The 21,264-nt window shown below is 43.8% G+C and overlaps 1 protein-coding gene across 1 annotated transcript in view; it reads right to left on the reverse strand.

Annotated features, from left to right (window-relative positions):
• The window catches only part of LOC145353520 (NXPE family member 3-like), a 34,801-nt gene extending 17,007 nt beyond the window's left edge, over window positions 1-17,794 (reverse strand). The window contains exons 1-3 of the mRNA XM_080204329.1: window positions 17,710-17,794; window positions 9,816-9,986; window positions 7,307-8,094 (exon numbers count right to left, since the gene is read on the reverse strand). Of these exons, the coding sequence (XP_080060455.1) occupies window positions 7,307-8,094; window positions 9,816-9,932 (905 nt within the window). The 5' untranslated portion in view covers window positions 9,933-9,986; window positions 17,710-17,794. The remainder of the gene's footprint in view (window positions 1-7,306; window positions 8,095-9,815; window positions 9,987-17,709) is intronic.
• Window positions 17,795-21,264: the final 3,470 nt, after the last annotated feature.

Genomic DNA, 21,264 nt, shown 5'->3' on the forward strand with positions numbered 1-21,264 from the left:
CAAGCAGTCTGTGATTGAAGGAACAACAACATTGGTGGGAGCAAGTGTGCACTGGAATAAAAAGGTACTTGGGAAGTGGGGTGGTGGAGGAGGCGGGAAGGTGAGGGAAGAGAGAAAGAAAGATAGAAAGATAGATTGGTTTCTGGGCTGGATGTGTGGAGAAGGAAGGCATGGCCAGGTTGGGATGGGTGAGTAAGGAAGACACTACTAGGCCAGGCTGTGCCAGGAGGGACTACATGCGATGGGGCAGACAGAGGGTGGTGAGGGTGAAGAGACTCAGTGCTTGGTTGTGTGGGGGAAGGAGGAGAAAGAGAGAGAGAAAAGGTGTGGAAGAGAAAAACAGAGTGTGAGAGAGTACGTGAGAGTGAGTGAGGTAAGTGAGTGAGAGGGTGAGAGTGAGTGAGTGAGAGGATGAAGTGAGTGAGTGAGTGCAAGAGAAAGAATAAATGTGGGAGCAGGTGTTGGAGAGAGAATAATTCAGCAGGAGAATGAAAGAGAGTGAGTATTGGAAAGAGAGAGAAAGAGAATGAGCATGTGTGGGAGAGGGAGTGAATGAGTGTGGGAAAGATGTTTTTATAATTTGCTTTGCAGGACAGTTTTACTTCAGAATGTCTCTTTAAACCTGAAGGGCAACACAAGTTCTGAATTGGGGGGGAATTAAATTAACTCTTCCTAGAGGCAGACCCACGTGATCTGGTTGTCATAAGAAAAGAGACCCAAACCAAATTCTATTGAAAATCAAGCATAATTTTTTTTAACAACTTGACAGAGAGAGAGAGAGAGAGCTGTGTTTTGGAGAAAGGGATGCAGAAGGTGAATTTTCCCATCCTGTCTGTCACGGGAATTGTAGCGAGCGGGACACAGGCAATGCAAATGGCTGTTGACCTTGAGCGGGGGTTTCCAACCTCAGGGTGAGCACAGTGGGAAAATCTCACCCAGAGACTCAGAAAGAGAGGAAGAAATTACTGCTACGTGGAGTAGTAGCAACTACAGCTGTGATGAGCAGGGCGAACTGCTTTAACTACATTACCAATGGGCAAGAATGCTTGTACAAGTTGGTATTCTGTTTGAAAGGAAGGGGATATGGCAGAACTTCCAAAGAATTACGGAGAAAAGAGTCATTGAGGTGGGCCTTTCTGGTGGAGGCCTGTTCTAGAATGTTCAGATCGAACGGAATGACTGAAAAGATTTAACTTGGTCTAGTAGGGAGAAGTCAACCTGCTGGAAGTAAGAATACCTTGGGATTTATTGCTAACCATTAACCAGAGGTGCACAACAAGAGGAATTGAAAGAATAATCTCAATTAAGTTAATTTGTTCATGGAGAAGTGCCTTGTCTTTAGTTTTGGCTATTAGCTACCTGTTAAGTAGTGTTTGATTTATGCAGATCTTAGTTTGTTTGTTACAGTAAAAGTCTTAAAATGTGAAGTCTTTTCCTGCGATTCTTTCCATTGGTCACTGGGAAATTAAACGCTTATTTAAAAAGGTATCAGCCTCAGTGGGCATCATGACTCTATTCCCTCTAACCACCTGAAGCTGCAGAAACAGCCCACGCCAGTGCAGCTGTCAACTTGCAGTCTGGTTAATCTGCCAAGATTTTATACGGCATTTCATCTGGCACCTTGTGATTCCTTTCGTATAGTTAGTTCATTGCTGATGTTCACCTGTGGTATTCATGGACACAGAGTTCACATTTTCACATATGTTCAAACAAATCATTAGAAAATTTGTCTCTTTCATCATCAGAATTAGTGCCTAAGTCCAGTCCATATCCATTTCTACATGATTTAATCTACAATCGGCCTTTTGATCAAGCTGTGTATTACTGTGGAAAGATTAAATCTGGTTTCTTTGTTTATAAATAGTCAAATGAAACTTTTTCTGTCTTTGTGCCGTAACTTTAGATCCTTGGTAACTATCTTATCAAATGCACACAACAATGGAATGCATGCAGTAGGATGTGCTACATTTTGCACTAATCTTTATATGAGTCAGATGTACTCCACGTCAAGCACACCTGTTTCTTTTGGTAAGATTTTAATCTCTGACAAGAAAGGTGCACAAATTGTCTTTGCAGCCTGAAGGCAAATTGCTTTTATCCTTTTGAATCTTTTTGCCGGATGTCATTAATACATTTCTAACACTGATTCGAAACATCAGGGATTGTGAAGGGGTTGCAATAATATCCTAATGGTGTAAACTGCCAGTTCCAAAAACAACTGCTCTTTCAGGCTCCATGTCCAATTCCATTTGGTCTTTTTTCACAGAATAAACATAACTGAACATCTATCTCACATCAGTATGAATGAATTGATTTGTTCCAGCTGTTTCACCACTCCTTTTAGTGACCTCAATGTGCTTTTGACTTGATTTGGTTTGATTTATTATTGCCACATGTATTGGCATGCAGTGAAAACTACTGTTTCTTGCACGCTATACAGGCAGCATACCGCCCATAGAGAAAGAAATGAGGGAGTGCAGAATGTTCCGTCATAGCTAGCGTATAGAGAAAAATCAACTTAATGCAAGGTAGGTCCATTCAAAAGCCTGATGGCAGCAGAGAAGAAGCTGTTCTTCAGTCAGTTGGTGCGTGACCTCAGACTTTTGTATCTTTTTCCCCAACGAAGAAGGTGGAAGAGAGAATGTCCGGGGTGCATGGGGTCCTTAATTATGCTGGCTGCTTTGCTGAGGCAGCGGCAAGTGTAGACAGAGTCAATGGATGGGAGGCTGGTTTGCGTGATGGGTTGGGCTACATTCACAACCTTTTGTAGTTTCTTGTGGTTTTGGGCAGAGCTGTTATCACCAGCCTAAACAAACAGAACATTCATACTCTCTGACCGTAAACAATCCTCACTATTGAATGAATCTAGATAACACTTTAACCAATTTGTTCCACACATTGTCAGGGTGCACCTTCTAAAACATCACAGTTAAAGGAATCCCCGACTAGTACACTCATCACCAGACTGAAGCTTCTTATGACCAATACAGTTCCTTCAAACTGATGATTAGCATCATCCTTAGCCTCTGAATGTCATGTGTCATTTCAGGAACCTTATTATTCAGCTGTGGGCAGTTTGTTGCATGATATTTTGAGTCACATCTGAAGTGCCTATGAACTATTAGAGTCATAGAATCCCTACAGTGCAGAAGGAGGCCATTCAGCCCATAGAGTCTGCACTGACAACAATCCCACCCAGGACCTATCCCTGTAACCTACATTTTTACCCTGCTAATCCCCCTAATACTAAGGGGCAATTTAGTATGTTCAATCCACATAACCTGCAAGTCTTTAGACTTTGGAGGAAGCTCATGCAGACACGGAAAGAATGTGCATACATTCAGTCTTCCAGGGCCAGAATTAAACCAGGGACCTGGTGCTGTGAGGTAGCAGTGCCCCCTTTGGCATTCCTGGGATACGTTCACCTAGTCCTGCTCCAATCCCATCATCTGTTGTGGTATCCAAATCTGCTCAAATTGCCTCCATTTTATTCCTTCAGACTTGTGCTGATGCATGTCTCGAGTATCTATATGATCTAAAAATGCCACAATTATGAGTCCTCCATCCTTGGAGCAATGCAGAATGTCTCATCAAGGCGTCTGGAACTGATTGCTTCTCCAGAGATTTTCTCAAGACAGCGGACATCTGCTCCAAAAAGGATATCTTTCCGAATACCAAACGTTAGTTAAGTCGCAGACACTGTCCGTAGCGTAATCCAACAATTTCAATGTGAGCAATGAATCAGGGGTCTCCAAAATGAATTCCTTCTATCTTTCAATATTTCAATTAATCCGTGAAAGTGCCTGATATATTCTTCCATGGACTGACTGCATATCTTTTGAAATGTATTAAACACTCACCATGCCTCATTGGCACCCAATATGTTTTCTTCCTGGTAAGTTATAGTCACAAACCCTAACAGGAGAATTAAACTTTCCTGAGTATCTAGCTGATGGACATCCAGCTTACAATCACTCAGCTTCTGATTTTTCTTCATTCAGAAGTGACAAAGCCAAGATCGTACTTTGTTTTCTCTTTCGTAGGGGTGTAGCCTGTATTTACATATCCACTTCATTCTTTCACTGGTCTTAAGACCATAAGACATAGATGCAAATTGAGCCACTCGGCCCATTGACTCTGCTCCACCATTCAAGATCTTAAGACTCAGATTCTGAGAACATTGGGAGATATTCGTACCCTGACAATTTACACATTTTTTAAAGATCTCCCTCACAAAGGCTACTCCGATTGTAATCTTCTGTCAAGACTGCAACATCAGGAAATGGCCCGACTCATAGTTCCTGAACTTCAGAGGAAAATACATCCCCCAGTCTCAGATTTAACCCCTTGTGTATGCTGCATTAGAAAGCCTGGACTGATGATGTTGCTTGGACCAACCTCAGTGCTTTTGGGCTGGTTCACGTGAAGTCATGATGTGGAGGTGCCGGCGTGGGACTGGGGTAAACACAGTAAGAAGCCTCTCAACGACAGGTTGAATTCCAACAAATAAACCGGTTGGACTTTAACTTGGTGTTGTGAGACTTCTTTCAGGCGAAGTCAGTCAGGACCCTCCATCCTGATCAGCATCCCGCACAGTCGCTGGATGTGCACATACATGGCAATCTGTATGAACAGTAAAAAGTCTGACAACACCAGGTTTTAGTCCAACCTATTTATTTGATAATATACTCGCAAGCTTTCGAGGGTAACCCCTCGAAAGCTTGCGAGTATATTATCAAATAAATAGGTTGGACTAAAACCTGGTGTTGTCAGACTTTTTACTGTGTTTACGCCAGTCCAACGCCGGCATACCCACATCAATCTGTATGAAGACATACTTGGAGGCTGAGACACTGCCGGGGGACCCACATGCCAACCAACAATCAACAGCTTCAGTGGAGAAGACAATGCTGGTGGAGAACGATAATATCAATCTTCTTACCTAAAGAAGATTGAATCTTTGATATCGGGTAGATAAATTCATTCCAATTCTTGGAAACCTTTTGGACGGTGCAAGTAAGATGCCACATCATGGGTGTAGAATATTAAGTTACCGAGCAAGAATTTACAATTTTCATGAACTTTATCTCTGCCCCTGTCTTCCCTTGTCTCCCACTCACTCTGTACTGCAAAAGTCTGGAAAGTGGACCAATTTCAAAGTTTCTGGTAATGATGGCCTTCAGGCACCTCTTTGTAGTGATCTAGGATGACTCACGCTTTTCATTTCCCTCCCACGCTTCCTGCTTATTAAATTTACAGCCACCTCTCTGCCACACAACAACTTCTAATCACTAATTAAATGCTATGACGTGCCCAAAATTCTCAATGTACATGCTTTTAAATTGACTTTCCGGAAATAACAGGTTTAATTCAATGAAGTACATTCATCAATGCCACACTCTCAGCAATGAGCTGCTATCAAATGGAGCTTGAACCAGAGACAAGGATATAACACTCAGACATAAGAACATAAGAAATAGGAGCAGGAGTAGGCCATCTAGCCCTTCGAGCCTGCCCTGCCATTCAATAAGATCATGGCTGATCTGACAGTTGTTTAGTTCAACTTATCCGCAAGCTCCCCATAATCCTTAATTCCCTTATTGATCAGAAATCTATCTAGCTGTGACTTAAACACATTTAACGAGGTAGCCTCCACTGCTTCAATGGGCAGAGAATTCCAAAGATTCACTACCCTCTGAGAGAAGAAGTTCCTCCTCAACTCTGTTCTAAACTGACTCCCCCTTATTTTGAGGCTGTGCCCTCAAGTTCTTGTTTCCTTTCCAAGTGGAAAGAATCTCTCTGCCTCTACCCTGTCTAGGCCCTTCATTATCTTATATGTCTCTAAAACATCTCCCCTCAGCCTTCTAAACTCCAATGAGTACAGACCCAATTTACTCAATCTCCCCTCATAAGCTAACCCCCTTATCTCTGGTATCAACCTGGTAAACCTCCTCTGTACTCCCTCCAAGGCCAATATATCCTTTTGCAAATAAGAGATCAAAATTGCACACAGTATTCCAGTTGCGGCCTCACCAGTACCTTGTACAGTTGCAGCAAGACCTCCCTGCTTTTATATTCTATCCCCCTTGCTATAAAGGCCAACATTCCATTCACCTTCTTGATCACCTGCTGCACCTGCAGACTGAGGCTTTGCGATTCACGCACAAGGACCCCCAGGTCCCTCTGCACAGTAGCATGTTGTAATTTTTCACCAATTAAATAATAGTCCATTTTACTATTATTCCTTCCAAAGTGGATAACCTCACATTTGCCAACATTATACTCCATCTGCCAGATCCTTGCGCACTCACTCAGCCTATCCAAATCTCTCTGCAGACTTTCCACGCAATTCGCTTTCCCACTCATCTTTGTGTCATCAGCAAACTTTGTTACCCTACACTCAGCCCCCTCCTCCAGATCGTCTATGTACATGGTAAACAGTTGAGGCCCCAGCACTGATCCCTGCAGCACTCCACTAGTCACCAACTGCCAACCAGAAAAGCACCCATTTACTCCAACTCTCTGCTTCCTGTTAGATAACCAATCCTCAATCCACGCTAACACTTTACCCCCAACTCCATGTACCTTAATCTTCTGCAGCAACCTTTTTTGAGGCACCTTACCGAATGCCTTCTGGAAATCTAAAAACACCACATCCACTGGTTCCCCTCTGTCTACCGCACTCATTACATCTTCATAAAATCCAGTAAATTTGTCAAACACAACTTTCCTTCATGAATCCACGCTGCGTCTGCTTGATCGATCCATTCTTTTTCAGGTGTCCTGCAATTTCTTCTTTAATGATGGATTCCAGCATTTTCCCAACTACGGACATTATGCTAACCGGCCTGTAGTTACCCGCCTTTTGTCTACCTCCTTTTTTTAAACAGTTGTGTCACATTAGTTGTTTTCCAATCAGCTAACACCTCACCAGAGTCCAGTGAATTTTGATAAATTACAACTAACACATCTGCTATTACTTCTGCCATTTCTTTTAGTACCCTGGGATACATTCCATCTGGGCCCGGAGACTTGTCTACTTTTAGTGCCATTAGCCTACCCAAGCACTATCTCTTTAGTAACGGTAATCGTTTTAAGGACCTCACCCCCTACAGTCCCACGACCGTGAATTTTTGGTAAGCTATTTGTGTCCTCTACCGTGAAGACGGACACAAAAAACTTGTTTAAGGCCTCAGCCGTTTCCTCGTTTCCCATATTGTCACTCACGCAATGGAGCGTGAGATTAGTGAATTTGCCCTCATCTCAGGAATCTGAAGAAAGGAAAGGAGAATGTTAAGTCACGTACCTTTGGAAAAAATGCTCTTCTTCTGTCATTAAGAGTTTTTGTTCATAACCTCCCATTGCATGGTTAATTCGCGCAGAGCAGGGAAGCTCCTGAGGTTTGTAACAGAACCAGGGCTCTCCAGTGCTGGGATCAGTAAAGTTACACAGCGGTTTAGTTTGAGGTAAACAGAGATTACACACAGTGGTCTCGGTGGTAGCTCCTGATTCAAAGGTACTTACAAAATACACTCTATCTGGCCGTTCCTTGCGTAGTCTTTCAAGTGCTTGGATTCCTTCACTGGGATGAACCAGGGAAACGGACACTTGCACTTTCCCTGGCCAAGATAAATTAAAGTTTATATAATAAAATCCATTTTGATTATCTATAACTGTTCCAGCTGAACCAGCCTTCAAATCTGGGCTGTGGATCCGACCTTGGAGATAGTCACCCCCATATTGCTTTGGGCGCCCTTCAAAATCATTCATTTGCAGCATCACTTGTAGCTGATCTCCAACGTAGAAAGTCTTTGTGGAATTTAAAATTACAAAACGAACATGCTCTGGGTCGCTGCTTTTCAGAAAGGTCACAGCAGGGTCAGGTGGACTTGGCCATTGGATCATTTTCATTAGGAATGTGCCCTCTGACCTTTCTTCGGGGGTGAAGCTGTGATTCTGGTAGCCACATTGCAACAATCTGTCTGTCCAATAAGATGTTTTATTCTGCTGTGGTTGTACATTCATAGAATAATGCTTTGGAGGTGGGTACCTCTTCCAATTTGCCTTCATTTCTGAGGTTGATTCTTCCTTGTACTGTGGAAAGGAGCAACTTTACAAAACAATATAGCTTAATTTCACAGAAACTTTCTAAAACACGCCAACCTCCAGCCAAAAAAGAAGCAGTGATTTACAAAGGAGATAAAGTCTCAGAGTTGTTGAGGATCTTGCTGGATGGAAACAAGTTTGGAATTGTTCAAGGAAGGTAGAGAGGAGATTATCTAAAAGTGAGGGTGTAGACACAGTTGATATCCAGTTTGAGAAGGAGAAGATTGAAATCAGAGACATGAAATTGCCAAGTGATGAAAGAAATCAGCGAAAATCACAGGTTTTGAGTGTCGGCTGCAAAAGGAGGAAAAAGATTGAGTCAAGAGCCAAGGAAACTAATGCAGTTGAACAGAAAAAAGATGAAATATTGACTTTTCAGAATGATCCTAGATCTGGAATTCACCTTGAAGGAATAAGCCTTGTTTTTTTTTCATTTGTTCAGGGGATATTGCACATCTCTAATTGATCATGAAATAAGTGTTAGGCCAAATCAGAGTCAACCACACTGCTGTGGGACTAGAGTCACAAGTAGGCCAGATCAGGTAAGAGTGGCAGATTTCCTTCCCTCGTATGTATTAATGAACCAGATGGGTTTTAGAATCCCTACAGTGCAGAAGGAGGCCATTCGGCCCATTGAGTAGCACTGCCTCTCTGATAGATTGCCTTGTCCAGGCCATCTCCCCACCCTATCCCACACATTCCCCATGGCTAATCGATTCATTGGACTTTTAATTCCAGATTTTTATTGAATTCAAATTTCACCATCTGCCATTGTGGGATTCGAACTTGGTTCCCAGAGCACTACCCAGGCTCTGGATTACTAGTGCAGTGACAATACCACTACGCCAGTGCAAATCACAGGTCTTTCATTCAGCGTAGGCTGCATTAAGGGAAAAAGCAGCAAAAGGGATGGAGCAAAAACTGTTGAAGTGAGAGACAAAAAGCATGAATTAGCCTAAGGCTTGCTGCTTGTGTGAGGATACCTGGGTCATCTGCTGGGTCACTCTAGGTGAGGATACCTGCTACACTTATGTAAATTATCCTTGATTTGGGATAAGATCAGCAGTGGGTCAGCAGATTAAGGCTTCACATCTCCACATTTGCAGGTACCTGAAGTTAACATGGAATTCTTTTTCCCAATGTTCCTAAACGCTACGGATCAGGAACACTCCATGTTGAGTCTGTGGTTGGTGCAGAGTTCACTGATCTCAACTGGACAGCATTAAGAATGGAACAATCAACCTCAGCAAATGTGGGTTTAGAAAGGAAAATACCCAATAATCAGTCAGTGCCTCCAGCTCTGATTGCCCTCACCTTGCTGGGCGTTGGCATTTCAGCGACAGATATATTTAATTCTCATCTGAAGTATCTTTAGTTGTGTAGATTGTCAACATTTACTGCCAAGACTCAAATGGTTATTTCAGCAGGGTGCAAAAGAACTGCAGCTGCCAGTGGACTGATGTTGCTGCAGAAGGGATAATAGCATCAGGAGAGAGGAAAATAGGACAATGAGTGGTGAAAGTTGGAGAGCAAGAGAAATCTGATTTAAAAACTACAAACTCCTCCCATACTAAAAACAAAGCATGTTGCTATCTATTTGTGGCCATCAGCAGGCACAGGCATCACACTTTTAAGCTCTGCTCCTCCATCCCAGTTTGTTAAGAACATCTTGGTTCATTATGAACAATCTGTTTTATCATTCTACACACCTTCGTGCAATAAAGGTTCAGGTTCACCAGCATCAACAATGCCACCAGTAATAGCAGACTGAAGAGGAACTGGTGTACAGTCCAGGAATGGGAATCTTTTCTTCCTCGTGGATCCATACTCGGCGCTCACAGTTCACCAGAGTCATCAATCTGTCTGATCAATTCCCGTTCCTTAAATATAATGGCAAAACAAATAAAAAGGTAGACCACAGCTGGAGTGGTATATGTCCACAGTTATGGGCACTTCACCTGAATAATAGATATGCTGATGTTGGAACAAGTAGACAATGTGTTACCAGAGCTTCCTATGTCATATTTACGAGGGGAGATTGTATGATCTAAGCTCGTGGGAATGTCACTGGTAGGGCTAGCACTTATTGCTCTGAGTGCATACCTTTTTTTATTATTTTATAGGCTGTGAGCATTGCAAGCACCATCCCTAGTTACCCTCGAGAAGGTGATGGTGAGCCGTATTCTTGAACTACTGCAGTCCATAGATGGGCATTGAGGGCAAATCTTTGCACTGGTTGTACTTAACTCAAAGGAAGATTATTGTGATTTCACAGAAACCCTACAGTACAGAGAGAGGCCATTCAGCCCATCAAGTCTGCACTGACCACAATCCCACCCAGGCCCTACACCCATATCCTTACATGTTTTACCCACTAATCCCTCTAACCTACACGTCGGACACTAAGGGGCAAATTAAGCACGGCCAATCAACCTAACCCACCCATCTTTGGACTGTGGGAGGAAACCAGAGCACCCAGAGGAAACCCAGGCAGACACAAGGAGAATGTGCAAACTCCACACAGATTTGAGGTCAGTCATCCCAGCTCCAAGACATCACTGCAGGAATCCCTCAGAGTAGTGTTGTAAGCCCAACCATCTTCAGTTGCTCTGTCAATGACCTTCCTTCATAAGGTCAGAAGTGGGAATGTTTGCTGATGATTGTACTATTTGTGGTACAGCCACAGTGCTGTTAGGGAGGGCACTCCAGGATTTTGTCACCATGGTGAGTGGCCTGGAAGGAACATGCAAGTAGTGGTGTTCCCATGCATCTGCTGCCCTTGTCCTTCTTGGTAGTAGAGGCCAAGAATTGGATGGTGCTGTCGATGGTACTTGATAAGTTGCTGCAGTGCGTCTTGTAGATGTTACACACTACTGCCACTGTGTCAGAGGTGGAGGGAGTGGATGCTGAAAGTGGTGAATGGGCTACTAATTAAGTGGGCTGCTTTGTCCAGGAAGTTGTTGAGCCTCTAGGGTGCTAGTGAGCTGCAATGATCCAAACAAGTGGACAGTGTTCCATTGCACTTCTGACTTGTGCCATGTAGATGGTGGAGAGAGCTTGGAGAGTCAGGAGGTGAGTTACACACGCAGAATTCCCAACCTGCTCTTGTAGCCACAGTACTTATCTGTCTGGCTCAGTCCAATTTCTGGTCAATGGTAACCACCAAGATGTTGACAGTGGAGAATTCGGCAAAGTTAATGCTGTTGAATGTCAAAAGGAAAAGGAGATGCTCGAATTATCTTTTGTTGGAGATGGTCATTGCCTGACACTTGTGTGGCACAAATGTTACATGCCAATTATAAGCCAGGTCTTATTGAATATGGATATGACCTTCCCCAGTGTCCAAGAATCTTAAATTGCGCTGAAAATAGTGCAATCATCAGCAAACTTCCCCACTTCTGACCTTATGAAGGAAGGTCATTGATGGAGTAGCTGAATATGGTTGGGTCTAGGACACCATTCTGAGGGATTCCTGCAGTGATGTCCTGGAGCTGGGATGAATGACCTCAACCACAATCATCTTTCTTTGTGTTAAATATGATTCCAACCAGTGCAGAGATTTTCCCTCAATGCCCGACTATTTCAATGTTGCCAGCATTCCTTGATGCCATACTCATTCAAGTGCTGCTTTGATTTTCAGGGAATTCAGTCTCACTGCACCTCTTGAGTTCAGCTGTTTTGTCCATGTTTGCAGCAAGGTTGTAATAAGGTCAGGAGTTGAGTGACCCTGCCAGAACCCAAACTGAGGAGGGCATTGCTGGGTAAGTGCCACAAGATAGAATATATCATTGATCACGCTATCAGTTTACTGGTGATCAGGAATATACTATCAGGACAGCAATTAACCAGATTAGATTTGTCCTGATTTTTGTGGACAGGACATACCTGAACAATTTTCCAGGGAGATGCCAGTATTATAGCACTACTGGAACAGCTTGGCTAGGGGAGCAGCAAGTTCTGGAGCATAAGTCTTCAGTACTTCTGCTAGAATATTTTCAGGGCCATGGTGTTTGTAGTACCCAGTGCCATTTCTAGATATCATGTGGAATGAATCAAATTGGCTGAAGGCTGGCATCTGTGATACTGGGGACCTCTGGAGGAGACTGAGATGGATCATCCACTCAGAACCTCTGACTAAAGATGTTTGCAAATGCTTCATCCTTGTCTTTTTACTGACACGCTTGGCTCTCCCATCATTGAGGATGGTGATATGTGTTGAGCATGCTCCAGTTAGTTAATTAATTGTCCACCACCATTTGCAACTGCATGTGACAGGACCTCAGAGCTTGAATCTGAAACCATTGGTTATGGGATTGCTTAGCTCTATCACAGGATACTTCTACTGTTTGGCATGCAAGTAGTCCTGTGTTGTAGCTTCATCAGTTTGACACCTTGTTTTTAGGTATGCCAGGTATTGCGAACCAGGGTTGATCCCCTGGCTTGGTGGTAATGGTAGTGTGGGGAATGTGCCGAGCTATAAAGTTACAAATTGTGGTCAAATACAATTTTTCTGCTGCTGATGGGCCACATCACTTCATGGATCTCCAGGTTTTCATTGTGAGATCTGTTCAAATCTGTCCCATTTAGCATGGTCACAGTGCCACACAACTCAAGGAAGGGTATTTTCAATGTGGATCCATGACTTTGTCTCCACAAGAACTGTGAGGTGGCCACTTCTACTGATACCATCATGGACAGACACATCTGTGACAGGCAGATGAGGTCATTGTCAAGTTTTCTTGTGCTCTTTTTGCTTCCCTCACCAGCTGCAGACAAGCCCTTGCCTTCCTCAGAGACGCTAGCCTCTCCACGACCTGATGACCTCTGTCCTCACTTACACACAAAGTCCAGGCCTCCCAGCTTGTGGCTGGTGAGGATTGCCAGGTTAAGCACCCTACCACTAGTGGCAGACATCTCAGTGTTGTTATTGCTGCATTTCTCCTGTTAGTAAATGCAGAGCTCCATTGAGTACTCAGCCCTCCAATTTCACACCATGCTGCTCTCCCACCCTCCTACACCCCCACTAGCCATGTGGATGTTCACAAACCCCTTTTTCACACCTAACCCTTCTATGGACTAGGCTCCAGATCTTCTCTGCAGCCTTTCAGCACAGAGGGGTGTTCTGAGATTCCATCATTCCTTCATCCATCATTGCAGCTATGGACGGGCTACGAACTTTCTAAGTTCTCCACGCTAGACAATGCCAACTCTAAACTTGCCCTTGCCGAACACAGAAGATCATTGAACCTTTTCTGGCACTGTACACACGTGCGCCGGACCAGGTGATGCTGCTGACCACTTCTCTCTTTTCTTGGTGAGGTGAGGTAGTCTCCTCCTTTTATCCTGCAGCATCAGAATGCCCCTCCTGACTCTCACTGCCTCCACAAGGCCATGTAGGCATGCATCAGCAAAACAGGGTGAAGAAACTGCCCGCAGAAGTGCCCCCTTGCCTGCAGTGTCTTCCAGGTGCTGTTTCCACCATGGTGCAGCCCGCCCTCTGCTTCCTTCGATGTCTTCAGCAGCCTCTGGCAGCAGTCTTTAAACTTTGCACCCGACCGCCAGTGCACCTGCCACCCACCACACTCCCGCCAACCTCACTGACCCTGTCTGGACATGTTTCACTCTGGCTGCCCTCTAAGTGACCAACAGTGTAATATCATAGAAATATAGAAGCTAGAAGCAAGAGTAGGCCATTCGGCCCTTTGAGCCTGCTGTGCTATTCAGTTAAATATGGCTGATCATCAAATTCAACATCCTGATCCCCCCCTTCCTCCTATATCCCTTGATTATTTTAGCCCCAAGAGTTCTATCTAATTTCTTCTTCAAATCAGACAAAGTTTTGGCCTTGACTATAATCTGTGATAGTGAATTCCACACATTCACCACCCTCTGGGTTAAGAAATTTCTCCTCACCTCAGTCCTAAAAGGTTTACTCCTTATCCTCCAGCTATAACCCCCAGTGCTGCATTCTCCCATCATCGGGAACATTCTTTCTGAATCATGATCTTTCGTGATCGCTAATTGCTCTTGTGCAGGTCTGAAAAATGTGATTGCTTCAAGTCCCACCTGCCACGCAGGCACATCATGCGTAACATTTTGCCTATTGAATATTTTTGGACACAATTTAATATTGTCGGCTAACCTTTTCTTATGGCCACGCTTTCTTTTATATTCAGAACTCTCCACCATCTTTCTCGTTATTAAACTGATACTTTTCTGCTTCATTTGAAATGTTATTCCCCTTGATATCGTGGTAGTTTTGTACGCTCAAACCTTTCCTGCTGGTGGAAAAATACCTGGCTTGGGCCTGAACCCCCTCTTTCGCGTATGCTTTCTGTGACTGTGTTGCTGCAATAGCCTTTTCCAATCAACCGATTCTCTTAAAATCATTGAAATGAGCTCTTCCCTAGTTATTCATTTTTAGCATTGCTAGTTTCAAATCTCTGGTCTCTACATAATTACTCTAATCTTAGTTATATTAAGGTCACTGTTAATTAGATGATATTCTTCTGCAACATGGTCCATTTTTGTCCTTATTCATTCCCTTGAACTGGATCAAACACTGCTTCCTTGTTAGTTGGAGGCTTTTTTGGACAATTAAAACTTACTAATTTACAATTCTATTTTTGTTACTTAGCTTTGAAATTTGCTCATGTACCAGCTTCAAACGTTTGTAGCTTTTATTTTAAGAAAATCTCCCATCAGTTCTCCCTCTCTTCAAATCAAATGCATCCTGTCTCAGAATCATATAACCCTTTCTATTGAAAACTTAACATTTCCCTTAATGTCGAGGCCCTCTCTTTTTACTTCCTCCCTGAATACATGGTCATCAGGAATATGAGAACTAACTGTGAGCAATGTTTGAGCTGTGAGCTCGCAAATGCAACCGTATCATTTTCCCATGTGGTAAATTGCACGCTGTCTCTACCAAACTTTAATTACTCTATGCACATTGATGCCATATAATTTAACATCTCCTTCATCCCTTTTGATAATTTCTTCAATCTAGTCCCTGCAGTTTGAGGTATTTCTAATTTAACTGCAGTTTCTGCCTCTTCCTTCTTCTTCCCCACTCAAACTATTTTAACTTTTCCTGACTGCATCAGTGACCATCTCAGGGAGAACATTGGTCCCAGTTCTATTCAGGTGCAGCACACCCATCTTCTACAGGTAGCTAGCTCCTGACCCATCCCCCACTCCATTTCACACTCCCAAACTGGTCACAATGCCTAACAATCTAAAACCCTCTTTTAGATTATTATTGTTACTAACAAGAATGTTTATTGTTCAAAACTAAAATCTAACCTTGTCGTTGACTAACTCTTGACATAGAACATAGAACACTACAGCACAAACAGACCCTTCGGCCCACAAGTTGCGCCGATCACATCTATACCTACCAAGCCATAGAACGATCTGTAACTCCCAATGCCATTAGATCCCATATATTCATCCAGAAGTTTTTTAGAAGACCCCAGCAAGTTCACCCCTACCACCACCGACGGCAGCCAATTCCACTCACTCACCACCCTCTGAGTGAAAAACTTGCCCCTAACATCTTCTTATTTCTAAAACTTTTTCTTTTCTATTTTTTTTCTAGGTGTCGGGAGATAATGCTGCAACTTTATTAGATACCCTTCTTTCTCAAGTTGCAAATTGAGAAAACTTAGAACAAGGCACCATATAAAAAAGTTATCACTATAGAGGATTTTAATGAGTTTGTGTCAAATTATAATGACCGTGGCAAAATCAGACAAATCCTTGCAGCTTCTCAGTGAGAAACCGTGTGTGAGAATGGAATGGTCTCTGTCGACTAGATGAGGGACCACAGAATCTAAAAGCAATGGAATACCATAGTCAATACAAATATCCAGTTGGTTGGGTGGTGGCTCTAGATCAGATTACTGTCCACAGCGCAGAGTTCAATCTCAGTTCCGGCTGGTGTGGATTCAGGAGCTCCCTCCTTGCCCAGATGGTGATGGAAGTTGTGGTGTTGTGGACAGAGAATTGAAGAATCAGCTGCTTGTGAAACCCTGCCAGAGAGATCTCAATACTTGTTCTACCTGTGGCATTGGTTCCAACATGGGCTGTGATCTTAGGCTGTTTCATAGAATAATCATACAATCATAGAATCCCTATAATGCAGAAGGACGCCATTTGGCCCATTAAGCCTGCACCATAACCCTACATAATAACCCTGTTAATCCCCCTGACACAAAGGGACAACTTAGCATGGCCAATCAACCTAACTGCACATGTTTGGACTGCGGGAGAAAACAGGAGCACCCGGAGGAAACCCACACAGACATGGAGAGAACGTGCAAACTCCACACAGTCACCCGAGGCTGGAATCGAACCTGGGTCACTGGCGCTGTGAGACAGCAGTGCTAACCACTGTGCCACTATGCCACCCCTTCACAGAACCTCTCACATCCACTCAGAAATATCCTGGCACGAGGCAGACACTATGGGGAATTACACATGCAGTTGTAGAAACGTCTATGCCACTAACAGATCTGCTGTAACAACTGCATTTCTACCCATCTTCTCCATTCTGTCATGAAATTTTCCAGTGTGCTGGAGACTTGGATCTTATTGAATTCCTCCAAGGAACGGTAACTCTCCCCAGCATTCAATACTGCGCACCAATGAGTGAATGTTGATTCTTGCCACCGCTTCTATATTCCCCCTGCCCAATCTGGTGACCCTCGCTTCCTCACCTCCAATACCTTCTAAAGCAGGGTCTGGAGGTGACCACACCCTGAAATCCAGATATCTCGACTCAGACTCCCAGCTATACTGCAGTTCGCCAGTCACTGTCTTATCCAGGGTAGGCTGGAATTCCCACTAAAATAGATAAGGTGCAATGTCACAGGTTAACAAAGCTAGAATTGGAACCCTGTGGCTCAAAGGCAACTGATCAACTTACAGCTGACACCCTGATCTTAACAAAGTAGCTGAAAGGTACAATGACTGCTGCAACATCTAACAGAGGCAACAATCCCACCTAACGGGGATATCACTTGGCCAGTTATTTGATTGAGCAGGACAGGCTGCATTTCTGAAATTGCCAATGGATAAAACAGTGAGGAATATTTCAACATCAACTCTTTAATGTCATTTAAATGCTTCCATTACATACGCAATTACAAACTCGCCATCAGTTTAACTTTCTGATTGCACAATGACCGTCTTATAACATTGAGAACATTTTTCTTATATAACATATATAAGAAATATATACATATACATATATATAATCACTAGGAAAATAAATTCCATTCTCAACATTAACTTAACACCAGTTTCCCCTCAGATTTTACTTACGATTTGTTAACTCTTTTTGAGACAATTCATTTACTTCTCTGAAAATAATTTGCATCCCAGTCCAGAATAGTGCCGGTAATAAGTCAGTTTTCACGGTCTGATTCCTGCCACATGCAGTTTCTCTGCTTCTTCCTCCAGCATTGAGATTAACTCAAAGATGTGGGCGCACAAACATCATTCTACATTTTTAGTTTGCTATTGAGGTTCTGGTGTTAACCACCTACAAGACAATAAAGCCACCCACTTGTTAGAAAAGGAAAATAAAACTCTCCTTACTTTGAGTCGAGCATTTGCAGAGTTGCAGTCCTCTTGCTTGGAGTAGCCAGTGTGTGGGTAGCATTTTGGCTGGTGGGGAGGGAAGAGATCCCCAGCAAGGAAACCGAGAGCAGCTTTGCAAAGGAAACCCAACATGTCTAAATGAAAGAGGGAAATTGCTTCATAAACCACGCCTATATACAGATATACATATATTATCAAACTAAACAAAACTACTCGCTGTATAGGACCATCAACACAGACTGAAAGAAACTGTCCTGTGCACAAAGAGTGCATGCCAGATTTAATAAATAGCCAACAAAAATTAAAATTGCTGGAAAATCTCAGCTGGTCTGGCAGCATCCTTTTGATTTTGATTTGATTGATTATTTTCATTTGTAGTAGCATACAGTGAAAAGTATTGTTTCTTGCGTGCTATACAGACAAAACATACCGTACATAGTGAAGGTGAGGATTCAGTGCAGAATGTAGTGTTACAGTCATAGGATGTAGAGAAAGATCGACTTAATGCAAGGTAGGTCCATTCAAAAGTCTGACGGCAGCATGAAAGAAGCTGTTCTTGAGTCAGTTGGTACATGACCTCAGACTTTTATATCTTTTTCCCAACGGAAGAAGGTGGAAGGGAATCTGTCTGGTGTGTGTGGGCTCCTTAATTATAATGGCTACTTTTCTGAGGCAGCGGGATGTGTAGACAGAGACAATAGGTGGGAGGCTGGTTTGAATGATGGACTGGGTTTTGAGAGAGTTTAAAGTTTATTTATTAGTGCCGCAAGTAAGCTTACACTGCAATTAATTCATTGGCAAAATTCCCGCGTTACCACACTCTGGCACCTGTTTGGGTATACTGAGGGAGAATTTAGCATGGCCAATGCATCTAACCAACATGTCTTTCAGTCTGTGGGAGGAAACTGGAGCACCGAGAGGAAACCCAAGCAGACACAAGAAGAACGTGCAGACTCCACACAGACAGTGACCCAAGCTGGGGATCAAAGCCAGGTTGCGGGCACTGTGAGGCCATAGTGCTGACCACTGTGCTGCTGTGCAGTCTTTGAAACCTAAGTTCTATTCTCTCTCCACAGATGCTGTCAGATCTGCTGACATTTTCCAGCATTTTCTCTTTTTGCTTCAGATTCCAGCATCCGCAGTGTTTGGTCTTTATCTTAATAAATAACCAACCAGTTTAGGTCATTCTGGTTAGACTTATCGGTAAAGTTCAACAGTGGACTCGGACCACATTGCACTCTGTGCTCTCTCTCTCTCTGTAAAGGGATGAGTGAGTTCATTTGAAAGCTACAAACATATCAACACCATGATCTGGATCGTTTACCATCAGTTCCCAACCCGTTGGTTCAATTAAGTGAAGGGGCTGCCACCCCCCGTCCAGGTAGCTGTTTGACAAAGCCTTCTTCAAACCTGATGGTCACATCTACCACCACAATGCGCTGATCTTTTTCCCTCTTGAAGATAATATCTGGCTTCTAGAGGGAGCCATCCTTGGCATTTGTCTTTACACATGCACCGCACCCCCCGCCCCCACCGCAATTAGGCCCAACTTTACACTTCAAATTTGCCCCCTTCCACGGGGAGGGCAGCAGCCCAACAGGCACGGAGAACAGCAGTCTGTCTGCCTGGTGTACCCAGCTGAGGGTAGGGAACTGTGAAGAACCCCAGAGTCTGGGACCTGCTCGGGGGAACAGAAAGAACGTCAAAACATTAGAACCTGAGCTGGATCATTCTGCTGCCCTGGAGCTTAGCTTGCCGTTCAACCAGCTGACCTTCCATCTCAACACCACCTTCTTCTATTATCTTCATATCCCTTAATTCCCTGAGTACTCCCAAAACTGCTCAATTTCTGCCTTGACATATTCAAGCAGCCAACGTCACCCTGTGTCAGAGATTTCCAAAGATTCACAACCCTTTGAGTGAAATTTCTCCTCATGGCAATCCTTCAGTATCTTATTCTGAAAGTGTGAGACTGTGTTCTTGATTCTCCAGTCAGGGGAAACATTTCCTCAGCATCTACTTTCATATCCAGCTGTAACATCCCCTATCCTGGCACCTGGGCAGCACTATGAGGAATTTGTGTTTGTAGAAACATCTACCTATGTTACTAACTAACAGATCTCCCATGGCAACTGCATTTCTACTCATCTTCTCCAATGTCCAGTCAGATTTTCCAGTGTACTGGAGGGTTGGACCTCCAAGGAATGGTAAGTCTCCCCAGTCTTCAAAATTGCAAACTGGTTTAGGCAGTCTTGTACCACTCATATATTCCCCCTGCCTAACCTGGTGATGACCACTTCCTCACGCCCTACACCTTCTAAAACAGGGTCTGATGGGTGGCATGGTGGCGCAGTGGTGGTTGGCACAGTGGTTAGCATTGCTGCCTCTTAGTGCCAGGGACCTGGATTCAATTGCTGGCCTTGGGTCACTGTCTGTGTGGAGTTTGCGCATTCTCCCCATGTCTGCATGGATTTCCTCCGGATGCTCCAGTTTCCTCCCACAGTCCAAAGATGTGTGGGGTTAGGCAGATTGGCCATGCTAAATTGCCTCTTAATATGGGGGGATTTGCAGGGTAAATGCATGGGGTTGCGGGGATAGGGCCTGGTTGGAATCATTGTCGGTGCAAGCTTGATGGGCCAATTGGCCTCCTTCTGCATTGTAGGGATTCTATGACCACTTCCTTCAAGGGACATGGTTGTAGCTGGTTAGGCATTCCCCAATGCATCTTTGAAGCAGCCCCCAAGGTACATTGCCCTGGAGTGGGGTTTTATTTAATTCAAGAAATGTGGCACTGCTGGCTAGACTAGCATTTACATTCATCCCTCATAGTCCCTGAGAAGATGGTAGTGAGCTGCATTCCTGAATTGCTGCATGTGATGTAGGAACACCCACAGTGCTGTTAGGGAGGGAGTTCTGGGATTTTGACCCAGCAACTGTGAAGGAACGGTGATATATTTCCTAGTCAGGATGGTAAGTGATTTGGAGGGGAACATCCAGGTGGTGGTGCTCCCAGTATTTGTTCTCCTTGCTCCTCTAAATGGTAACATTCATTGGTTTGGAGGACGCTGTCTCAGGTGACTTGATGAGTTCCTGCAGTGCATCTTGTAGACTGCTGCTGCTATGTGTCAGTGGTGCGGGGAGATTAATGGATGGGGTGCCAATCAAGCGGATTGTTTCTTCTTGGATGATGTCAAATATCTTGAGTGTTCTTGGGACTGCGCTCATTCAGGCAAGTAGGGAGTATTCCATCATACTCCTAACTTATACCTTGCACTCATCCAAGCAAGTGGGGAGTATTCCGTCACAGTCCTGACTTGTACCTTGTAGATTGTGGATAGGCTTTGGGAAGTATGGAAGGGTGTTGCTCATTGCAGGATTCCTAGCCTCTAATTTGCTTTTGTAGCCACATTATTTGTATGGCTAGTCCAGTTCATCTTCTGGTCAATGGTAACACCAGGATGTTGATAGCCTGGGATTCAGTGATTGTATCGTCATTGAATGCCAAGGGGCAATTGTTAGATTCTCTTTAATGTGGAGATGCCAGTGTTGGAT

This window comes from Carcharhinus amblyrhynchos, chromosome 15 (genome assembly GCF_965287045.1).
Source record: "Carcharhinus amblyrhynchos chromosome 15, sCarAmb.v2.hapA, whole genome shotgun sequence".
Classification (NCBI taxonomy): Eukaryota; Metazoa; Chordata; class Chondrichthyes; order Carcharhiniformes; family Carcharhinidae; genus Carcharhinus; species Carcharhinus amblyrhynchos.